General features: G+C 40.3%; 1 protein-coding gene across 2 annotated transcripts; it reads right to left on the bottom strand.

Annotated features, from left to right (window-relative positions):
- Nucleotides 1–2899: 2899 nt before the first annotated feature.
- Nucleotides 2900–5743, bottom strand: LOC18436495 (protein IQ-DOMAIN 17). 2 transcript variants are annotated; one of them, XM_020668531.2, is made up of 6 exons: nt 5268–5743; nt 5004–5153; nt 4556–4816; nt 4233–4445; nt 3942–4085; nt 2900–3821 (listed from the first exon to the last, which is right to left on the bottom strand). In XM_020668531.2, the coding sequence occupies exons 2-6, from the start codon at nt 5130–5132 to the stop codon at nt 3054–3056; spliced, it is 1515 nt and encodes a 504-aa protein (XP_020524190.2). In that variant the 5' UTR covers nt 5133–5153; nt 5268–5743; the 3' UTR covers nt 2900–3053. The 2 variants fall into 2 exon arrangements, with proteins under 2 accessions (XP_020524190.2, XP_011624213.2); XM_011625911.3 differs by having other exon boundaries at nt 5004–5458.
- Nucleotides 5744–10341: the final 4598 nt, after the last annotated feature.

Here is a 10341-nt window from a genome sequence, read left to right as displayed (position 1 = left end):
AGATGAAGAAGAAGAGGAAGAAGAGTAAGAAGAGGAAGAAGAGGAAGAAGAGGAGGAAGAAGAGGAGGAAGAAGAGGAGGAAGAAGAAGAAGAGGAAGAAGAGGAAGAAGAGGAAGTGGAGGAAGAAGAGGAAGTGGAGGAAGAGGAGGAAGAGGAGGAAGAGGAAGAGGAGGAAGAGGAGGAAGAGGAGGAGGAAGAGGAGGAAGAAGAGGAAGAAGAGGAAGAAGAGGAAGAGGAGGAAGAGGAAGAGGAAGAGGAGGAAGAGGAGGAAGAGGAGGAAGAGGAAGAAGAGGAAGAGGAGGAAGAGGAGGAAGAGGAAGAAGAGGAAGAAGAGGAAGAAGAGGAAGAAGAAGAGGAAGAAGAAGAGGAAGAGGAAGAGGAAGAGGAAGAAGAAGAGGAAGAAGAAGAGGAAGACGAAGAAGAAGAGAAGAAGAAGAAGAAGAAGAAGAAGAAGAGCAGGAGAAGAGAGGTGGACCGTGGTAACTAGGTAGGTGAGGTATAGACTCGAACCCGTCGACTAGGTGCACTCTCGAGTTCCCTTGAAGGCAGTTGAGAGAGGACTTGGGTTTGTAAGGCTAGATTAGGATGAGTTCAAGTGAGTATGGCTTGTGATTCGTCTAGGCTAAGGTGTATAGTTGACTTGGGTTGGGTGAAGTAGGTTAAGGATTATGACTAGTATGGACTACGATTAAGGTGGGGTACATGGTAGGGAGCATAATGAATGGGTAAGTTATGATGTATGGACTAGGATTAAGTGTGGTATATGGACTGGTATGGGTTAAGTATGGTATAGGGAGTATAGAGTATAAGTGGCATGGCTATGGGTGATGTGGACAATGGATTAGGGTTGGGTGGTCTGGGTAGTGTGGTCCAAGGTTTAGGTAGGGTGGTCCAAGTGTAGTCTCTCACTTTCAAAATATTTCTCTCTCCCCTCTCTTGGGGTGGAAATAAAGGCACGAGCACAAGAAAAGAGCTATCACAATGCACTTTCTTAATAATTTTCAACCTTAGGTCATAAATGAATGATAAAGAGCTTATATGAGATAACTTTCATCTTGATCTTTATCAAATAAAAGATCTTCATCAAAGATGAGATCACTTTGGAATGGTAAGTCCGTTCCTTTGACCTTACTCTTCATCAAATATAGGATCTTCATCAAATATGAGATCACTTTGGAATGGTAAGTCCGGTTGACGACTCAAACCTATTAGTTCTTCATCAAACCTAGCTAGATCACACTTCCGACTATGAGGAACTATATCACTTTCTCGACCATAAGGCTCCCGATGCAAAGTGTTGGCATGGGATAAGTTCTCGAAAATTGCATCTGACACACTACCGTCATCATAGTGTGTCGGGGCTAGTTTTTGCGTAATGCGCAGGGTCAACTCCTCTACTTAGCTTCTCAAAATTTTGTTCTCTCTCTCAGATAGCTCTGACGTTTCATTCGTGTTGACTGGGTTGCGTCCTTATACCTGGTTATAGGACCTTGTCCATGAGCCATGATGCCTATCAATAAACACCACCATCCACAAGAATCGACTAGGTTCTAATACCACCTAACGAATTATAAAATTATTGGCAAATACACCCACCAGAAAATAAGTGCGTTTTTAAAAAGAGAAATAAAAATCATGAAGAAAATCACAAGAAAAAGAACAAAACATGTGGATCAGGGTATTCTGCTACGAGACCATAAACACAAGAGGGAAGAAAATACACCTACCAAGGGGTCAGTCTCTCTTCTCTACATGATCTGAAAAGATCAATTTATTTTAATTAACAAAATTCAATCCCCCCAATTACAAATCACGTGTTCATTTAAGGGAGTTTGCTTTCACAAAATGATAATTTTATTTCCTATTACCCATTCCACATCCTAATTAAAAGATAAGTATTCCGTTAGTGGATTTTCTCCACAACCAAAAGATAGATGTACATCCGAAGTCCATAACACCTACTAATCCTTTCGTATCCACATAAATCCAACACAAAACCTAATAAGATAAATCTTTGCTTATTGAAAACACAACCTAATCTATTCAACGGACTCTATTACTTATATTAAAAATGATGACCAACTCTTGCAAAAGAAAGACATGACTCATAAAAAATTAGACATATCAAAACTAACTCAAAAAAATTTCATATTAATTCTATTTCTAAAAATTAACTCTAATAAATAAAAATAAAAATTCTACCCAATGTCTAAAAATAAAATTAACAAAAACTACAATTAAAATTTGTAATTGCATCAAACTCCCATTAGATTGTAGAAGTTATAAAAGAAAGCGTTGCATTTAAGGCATCCCCCTTTGATCATAGAAGTAAGGCACACCACTAAATTTTGTCCAGAGATGTATTTTCAATGCTCGAAACCTTTAGATGGATAGAAACCTATGAAATTTTTAAATTCTAATATGCTACCAATCAAGTAGTTCTATAAACATTTAAAACTCTTGAAAATAGATGGTCCAGATAATTTTTTACATGACCTACTATTTTTAAGATTTGAATTATTTTTTTTCATATATATAAATCCTAAAGTTGAGATGATCAAATTGAAAGATTTTCTACCCACAGATCACTTTTCTTATACAAACTTTTCTTCGTGTTAATCGGGGACTATTTCAGCATTTTTCGAGAGCCATGATTCCCCATCAATATCAAAAGGCGTAAAAATGAGAGATTGTTCTATCGCACATCCAATCAGCGCCCTCTCCATAGACAGCATGAAAACCTAAAGCCCGCCCGGTTTTTCTTACTTTCTACGTCTATTAAACAAATCTTCACCATGCCTGCACGCTTCAGTAATATTCACTTATTCTACACACAAGATTCCCCAACTTCAGATATTAAAATTGCCGAATCTCGCACGCTCCAAAATGAACAAACACATTAAAAATGATCTTTGCCTCTCTCTCTACTCATAATGATTTCCATTTCGCTTCGCCGAAAACAAACGAAACTCGAGATAGTCATTGTGAACAAAAAAAAACACATGTTAATTCAAAGAAAAAACACCTCTAATCTATCTACTCAAATTATTTACTCATCCCCTTAACCATCTCCTGAGATCTCCAGTAGAAGAAGGCGAGGTCTCCCCAGCAAAGCTCTCTGTACACGAAGAGAAGTTGGAGTGATCAAATCCTAGAGCACCAGGGGGTACACTCTTGAAGCTGGGGCTCCTCAAGCTCTGGGAAAACCCAGAAGAAGATAAGGCAGAGTAAGTATTAGGGGGAACAGGAAAAGAGAGTCTCTTCCGAACCGAGCTTCCTCTCTCTCTCTCCGGTGTACCAGGCCTCTGTCTAGGCGCGCTTTGCGACCTCAGCCTCGCCTTTGCGGACTCGGTTGGAGCCATATAGTTTGGCACGGCCTGAACATAATCAGTTCTATAATGGCCATTGTAATTTGAAGCTGGTGTATAGACCAAGTTTTTCTCTTCTTCTGTTGTTCTTGTGCACCTAGAGCTTGCTGATCTGACTTGGGTTGGTCTGGTTTTCGAAGAAGAAGGAGTGACAGGTGATTGATTTAGTGAACTGTGGTGAATGTGCGTTCTGTGAAGGGGAGAAGAGACACCGCAAGAGGAAGTGGGGTGTTGGTCTTTTCTGCTCTGATAGATTTCATGGGTGGCTGAGGATCTGGACCGTTGCATGTCGACTTCAACAGTTTTGATGGGGTCTCGGTGGTCAGTGGAGGCTCGGCTCCTGCTTTCCCATGGCCTCAAAGCCATCCATCGTTCTAGCCAGTTTGAACTCCAGTTTGACATGTCTTCTTCTCCTTCTACAATTGGACATGGGTTTCTTCCTGATCTCCAGAGCTGGTTTAAAATCAAATGACCACAGTTTAAAATCAGACATATTCATTATAACCAACCCTTTCTGGATAGATATAAACGAACTGGGTAGGGAAAGAAGAAGAAGAGGAAGAGAGAGAGAACCTGATGTGAGAAGGCGTAGGCCAAGGCTTTTTCCCGTTTTAGAGCAGCGTCTTTCTTGCTCTGTAATTTGGCATGGATTTCCTGAATGGTATGACGCCTGTCGTCCCAGTCATCTGTTATGCTGCTTCGGCTTCGATCCCTCAACTGCAACCAAGAAAGCATAAAGGGACTCATATAACGAAGTATACAAGAAGAAAGCAAGGCTTTAAAGCTAGAAATTACATACAAATATTGGTGACAAAGACAAAAAAAGAAGTACAATTCCAAGAGAAAGAACGAAGATAGACATACAATGGACTTTCTTTCGGTGGTTTCCCAGAAGTTTCTGGCCGTGAATCTGTTCTCCTCAGCGAGCCGTAGGCGTTGATCACGCACCCTGCTCTGGACTCTCACCAGAGCCTGCATGCACCTTAGAGTCATATTTGCCTTCTTCCTCACATTGTGCCCTCTCACCAATGCTTGGAGCCTAACTAGCCCCTTCAAGGCACGCAGAGCCCTCCTAGCCTGCACAAAACCAGAAATCAAAGTATTTTAAACATAAGTACAATCAAGAGCAACACGCACTCAGAGAAACAGAAGAGCAAGAACAGAGAAAACAATGGTTTGAATCGAACCAGGTAGCCTCGAAAGGCAGTTTGGATTTTAATGGCTGCATAATATTCTCTCATGAAATTTGAAGGCCTGGTTAAGCGAACGACTTCCACTGCAGCTTGGGCTGAAGCTACAGCTGCTTCTGCAGCGGCTGCAGTGGCTACAGCCACTGCAATGGCGTGCCTTTGGTCAGGAACGACTGAAACCGGTGTCTTGGCTTGCTGCTTGTTCTGTGCCTCTTGGTGCGAAGCTTTGCCAAAAATCCATCTCCTTTTCTCTCTCTTCTGCAAAAACAGGAAATAAAAGAGAGGTCAATAGAAGAGAAATGGGGTTTGCGCCTTCCATTTCTAAGATATAGAATAGGTCAAGAACAAAGGAAAATGAGATAATGGGTTTATTTCTATGCATTCAAACAATCTTTAAGCATATGAAAATATGGAAGTCAAGGAAAAAAAAGAAAAAAGTGGGTACCTTTTCCTCTTCTTCTTCTTGTTCATCTCTTTCTCTTTGCCGGCTACTCTTCTTCTCACTGTCTTTTGAAGGAGATCTGAAAGCCCTTTTCACAGCTGTGAGCCAGGAGGCACCTCCTTTCTTCCCCATTACTTCTCAACTCCACAGCGTCTGAGGCAAAGACAGGGGAGAGAGGAAGAAGTATACGGTCAATGGTACTAAAAATATTGCAGAGGAGAGAGAGAAGCGAGAATTAGATACCGAGGCCGAGTATGAAGAAAAGACCTGCGCCCTTAAATGTGGAGTGAGAAAGTATGGAGAAGGGTCAGGCTACTGTGTACGATGTACCCCTTCTTCGGGTGTCTCAGCCGTGAGTGACGGACTGGGTTCGTCTTTTCACTCTCTTATTTGGCTAGCAGGGATGCGACGACGATGATGATGATGATGATGCCTTGTGCGTCGGGAGGCCCCCAAAATATTTACTAAAATCGAAAGCTTTATTGAACAGTCTTGAGAATGGCAAAAGTTGGGGAACCGCGTTTTGGGTTGGGCTTGAAAGGGCCGTTGGATTCTGAACTTACTGAGCAATGAGCATAAAGTAGGGGATCTCCCCTACTGATTCACAATTCAGCGAACCTTTCCTATCTCTCGTCTCTTTGTCCAATTTCAAGATTTTTAGATTTATTTGATTGTCACTCAAACTTCAAATTTCACATTTGAAAAAAAAAAATAGAACTTCATATTATTGTAGGCTTTGTCACAGTGAAACTGCATTTTCAGCGCAGTTTAATGGTACACTTTACTTTTAGTATAAAGTTGACACCTTATACAAACGTGAACCTTCTTAATATCCCCACTTACCTCTCTCTTCACCATCTTGAATATAATTTTCATCCCTAAAAATGTAACCCAACCAACTCTTTCTCTCTCTAACCAATTCTAAGGTTACCCCTTCTCTCTCTACCTCTTTAACTAATTTTCTCTCCCTATCTCAAACTCATCTACCTGAATGTCATCGATGGACGCACAAGAGGACAGGGTGCACGGTATCGAAGGGTGTCCTTTATTGCTGGTCGTTGGGCCTCTTCAAAATCTCGAAGACCGCCACAAAACTAGCCGTTCGACTACGTTTCGGGAAAGGAAAGAGAGAGAGAGAGAAGGGCACTGCTGTCACGAGAACAGTCAAATCCCCAGCTGCTCAAGTCACTTGTGCCCCGGCTTCGATAGAGTAGAAAGTAATTAAAAAATCATAAAAATAGCCCATGATCAACGTTCCAACAACTCTCTATGGCGTAATAGAACACGGATATTCCGTTTCTGTTTTATAACGGTATCAGCCGTTAACAAGTGAAAATGGAGTTTCACTGAGGAAAGAAAGAACGGCGTACTAAAGGGAATAACTATTGGAAAAAACGAGCACATCAAGAAAGGACCCGGTTCTATGCGGTCAAGCCCGCGTATGTAAAAATGCGGCTTTTTAATAAATATATTTTTGAGTTGGATTTTAAGTCTTAAATTTTAAAGACATTTAACCTCTAACATAAAGATCATGAATATGAAAAAATAAATAAATTTTAAAAACTAAAAATAATAATTCTACTAGGAAAACATGTAGACCGTTAGTTTCCATTGTTTTTAAATGGAATACCTACTTTACACTTTCTGGACCGCACATGTAGAAATGCGGTTCAGCCCGCATGAAACAATTTTCATAAAAAAAATCCATGAAAAAAATGATCGCATAAAGGAGAAGTACACATGGTAATCTTTCAAATATTTATTTTAATAGAAGTTCTTTTTTTTTTTTTTTTGTAATAAAAGTGATTATTTTCATATTTAAGTTATGTTTTCTAAAACATGCTTTATTTTATGTCAATTATAAGGACACAGTTTCTATGCTGCCAACCCACATATTGTAGAAATGCGGGCTTGACAATAAATATATTTTTTAAATGTAAATCCTAATTTTCAGAGAATATATAATCTTTATCATAGAGATCATGAATATGAAATAAAATAATAATTTAAAAACTAAAAATAATAATTATATTAAAAAAATATTTGGATCGTTAGCTACACTTGTTTCTAGATGGACCACCTATTTGCATCCATCTTTAAGATGGATGCTCTACACCTTTAGGCTACATATTCTAAAAATGTGGTCCAGAGCGTATGAAACAATTTTCCCAATTATAAAGGGCATTAACACGTTATATGACTGTTGTTAACAAAGCAAAAACGGATATTTGTTTACCATACCTATTGCCTTCGTATAGTGTCATGGTCAAGGTCCATTTCCTTCATAACAGCCACTTTTCGAATGTTGCCGAATATTTGAAGGCAGATTTCAGGTGACAACTTGGGATTTTAAGGGAAAGTTTGTTACGTGTAAAAATACTTTCATGAAAGTATTTTCACGTGGAAAAACTTTTTCATGTGAATAAGTGTGAGTGTTTTTTTACACCAATTAGTCCCACTGTATTTTTTTGTTATATTATTGTGGGGACTGATTTGGTTCTTGATCTTCATCCGGTTTGATACTAGTTGCACACTCCTTGGCTTGTGCATAACACTTGACTCTTTTGTGCATAGAGTCAAACGAAAAGGGCATATCTCCTTAACTGAAGAATAATTTATAATCTGGTAAGGAATTTTTAATGGCGAGGGTGATCTTTGTTCTGTCAGAGAGAGGGAATTCGATGACCCGGGAGGCACTTCTTTTAAACTGGTCAATGTACTTAGTGAAGGTCTCACCAGATTCTTGCCTTAAAGCTATTAACTCACCTAAGGATATGGACCTAGGTCTTGCCTCATAGTAATGTTTGACAAAATGTTGGAATAACATGTTAGGGGTCAAGTTCGGGTAAGTGTTTATTGTCCTCGTATAGCATGAAAGGCGATCACCTGAAAGGATGTGATGGAACATGACCTTAAGGTACTTCAAAGCTAGCACTGAGAGTAGGTAAGCGTGGACATCAACTTCTGGGTCTCCTTCTTTGGCAAATTTGTTCCTAAATTATGGTACTATGAAACCCATTGGTAGATCTTCAAAGCTTCCTAAGGCTTTTTCTAAATAATCCTTAGGGGTCTGGAAATCATGGATTCCTATTCTTTCTATTGCACCCTGAAGGATCTTCATGTTTTCCTCCATCTTGGTTAACCTAGTCACAGGAATTAATATGAAACCTTCGATCGCCTGGTTAACTGGGGTAGGGATGTGAGCTTGCAATAGTGGTGTCTAGTGATGAGACTAAGCAGATTGATGGGCCCAAGACACAGGCTAGACTAGTGGGACCTCTATGGATTGAGACACATTGTTGGGTGACTGAATCTGTTGGGCCACTGAGACAGATTGGCTCACTACCAGGTTTTGACCTATGGGTATGCCTATTTGGGTCTTTAGGTGGAGTTTGATCTGAAGACTGGTTTCCTATTATGTATTGGTGAACTTGGGTTGAGTGATATTTATGTTCGTTTTGTTGGACCAACTAGTTAGGCTACCCCATGAGTTAGACATTAGGAATTGACTAGGCTGTTTGTGAGGATTGTTGGCAAGTGTGATTACTAGGTTGAAGTATTTTGACCTTTTAGTGCTCGAAGGGTATAACCCTGACTTGCTAGATAATAATAAAGGCTTGCAGGACAAGGTGGTCACTGAAAGTAGTGAATAGCTACTATGACTCTTAGAGGTTCAGTGGGGCTGATCCTCCATACCAACATGACAACTAGATGTTTTATGAGGTTGTTCGACTTGAGAGCCAGATCCTCCATACCAACATTACAACTAGGTGTTTTATGAGGTTGTTCCACTTGAGAGCCACGATGATTGTGGGTTTTACGAGGTTGACCCCAAGGGTACTATGTTGACTAGGGCTTAGGTTCGAGGACTTAGACTTTTGGACTTGATCTTGATTCGATTTATTTAGATTATTTTGATCTGAAGGTCGATAACTCGACCCAGACCTTTGGTTAGATGACTTATGGCTCGTGTGGTTCAACTATGTTTGACCACTGGGGCTAACCCAGGTGGGTCAGTCAGATGGAGCTTATTTGTGGATCCACCCCTGACTCGACCAGATTGGCCAAGTTGATTGTCAACTATCTCTTTAATATGAGTTTCTAGTCTCCTCCCTTGGCTATTGAGTATGTTGTAGTCCATGTTGACCATATGATCCACGGTCCCCAAGATGTGCTTGAGGGGAGCCATCTTGACGACCATGGAAAGATGTAAATCCATGAGGGTGGAGGTTTGACTCCCCCACAACAGTGTCATGGGTCCGAGGAGCATGATGCCCCTTGGACTAATAGTTTGATACTCTAGACCTAGACAAGGATGAAGCCACAGACTTGGTGAATGAGTTGTGTTACACATGGATTCAATCATGGGCCATCAGTTTAATTTTAACCTCGTCTAATGTACTCTCAATTTAAGAAACCACCGTACAAAAAGGATTCGATATAATTTTACCTAGTTTTATAAATAGCATGGGCTAAGGTTCATAACTAATAAAAGTTTTTGAATTTTAGAAATGCGTTTAGGCTTTAATAGGTACCACATAAGACCCAACTTACTGCTAAAGAGAGAACATCGATTTACTATTGTGGGCTGCTCATAGGGGTGAGGACTCTAGAGGGGCACTCACCTGAAGGCTAACTCACATATCCCAATGGCCCCACGTATCTTAGTTATACTTCATTTTGACGTACTTACACCCCTGGTGCAAATAAGGAGAGAGCCGGTGACGACCTGGTGCTGTCGGTACCCAAGACACTGTAAAACCAAGGAAACATTGCAAAATAAGCCTAATATTAAGCAACCTCGGAAAAAGTACTATCATGACAAAAAGAGACCTTACAACTACAGGTCTATGCTAGGGGCTTCAAAATAATACCAGACTATTGTTATTGCATCCAGAACTTTGAAAAACCCCCAAGGACCAAATTTGGACTCAATCGAATCTCCCAGGAACATTCTGGGCCCAAATTATCTCAAATGGGTAGGTTTTACACTATGCTGTGTGCCCTCACCGAACCAATCCCTAATCATGGTAGGTTCGTCACATCTCGAGATGATGTGCAAATGCCCACACATTGCTCGTTTGGAGTCGGAACAAACTCAAATTCGGACACAAGCTAAGTCTTGACGACTCGGTCATTTTGACATATGGCATGCATCATGACGTGACCAAGAACCAAAGCTTTTCTAGACAGAAGATGAACCTGAAACCATGGAAATCAGAGTTTTTAAGATATCTCAAACTTCGTGAATCAATAAGTCAAGATCCGTACATCTGATCATCGCACAATCAGGTCCGATGAGACCGTATCACAAAGGGCTACAAGCTGATATAATTTTTAC

This window comes from Amborella trichopoda, chromosome 9, assembly GCF_054954075.1.
Source record: "Amborella trichopoda isolate Santa Cruz 75 chromosome 9, AtrichopodaSantaCruz75HAP2 v2.0, whole genome shotgun sequence".
Taxonomy (NCBI): domain Eukaryota; kingdom Viridiplantae; phylum Streptophyta; class Magnoliopsida; order Amborellales; family Amborellaceae; genus Amborella; species Amborella trichopoda.
Note: the sequence above shows the minus strand (reverse complement) of the source record. Positions and strands in the feature narration are given on the sequence as shown.

Excerpts from the sequence above, each read along its gene's own strand:
- LOC18436495 (XM_020668531.2), bottom strand. The coding sequence starts at position 5,132 with ATGGGGAAGAAAGGAGGTGCCTCCTGGCTCACAGCTGTGAAAAGGGCT. Across the intron at positions 4,086-4,232 it reads CCACCGAAAGAAAGTCCATT|TTGAGGGATCGAAGCCGAAG; the intron begins GTATGTCTATCT and ends TCTTGGTTGCAG. Across the intron at positions 3,822-3,941 it reads CCTACGCCTTCTCACATCAG|CTCTGGAGATCAGGAAGAAA; the intron begins GTTCTCTCTCTC and ends ATTTTAAACCAG.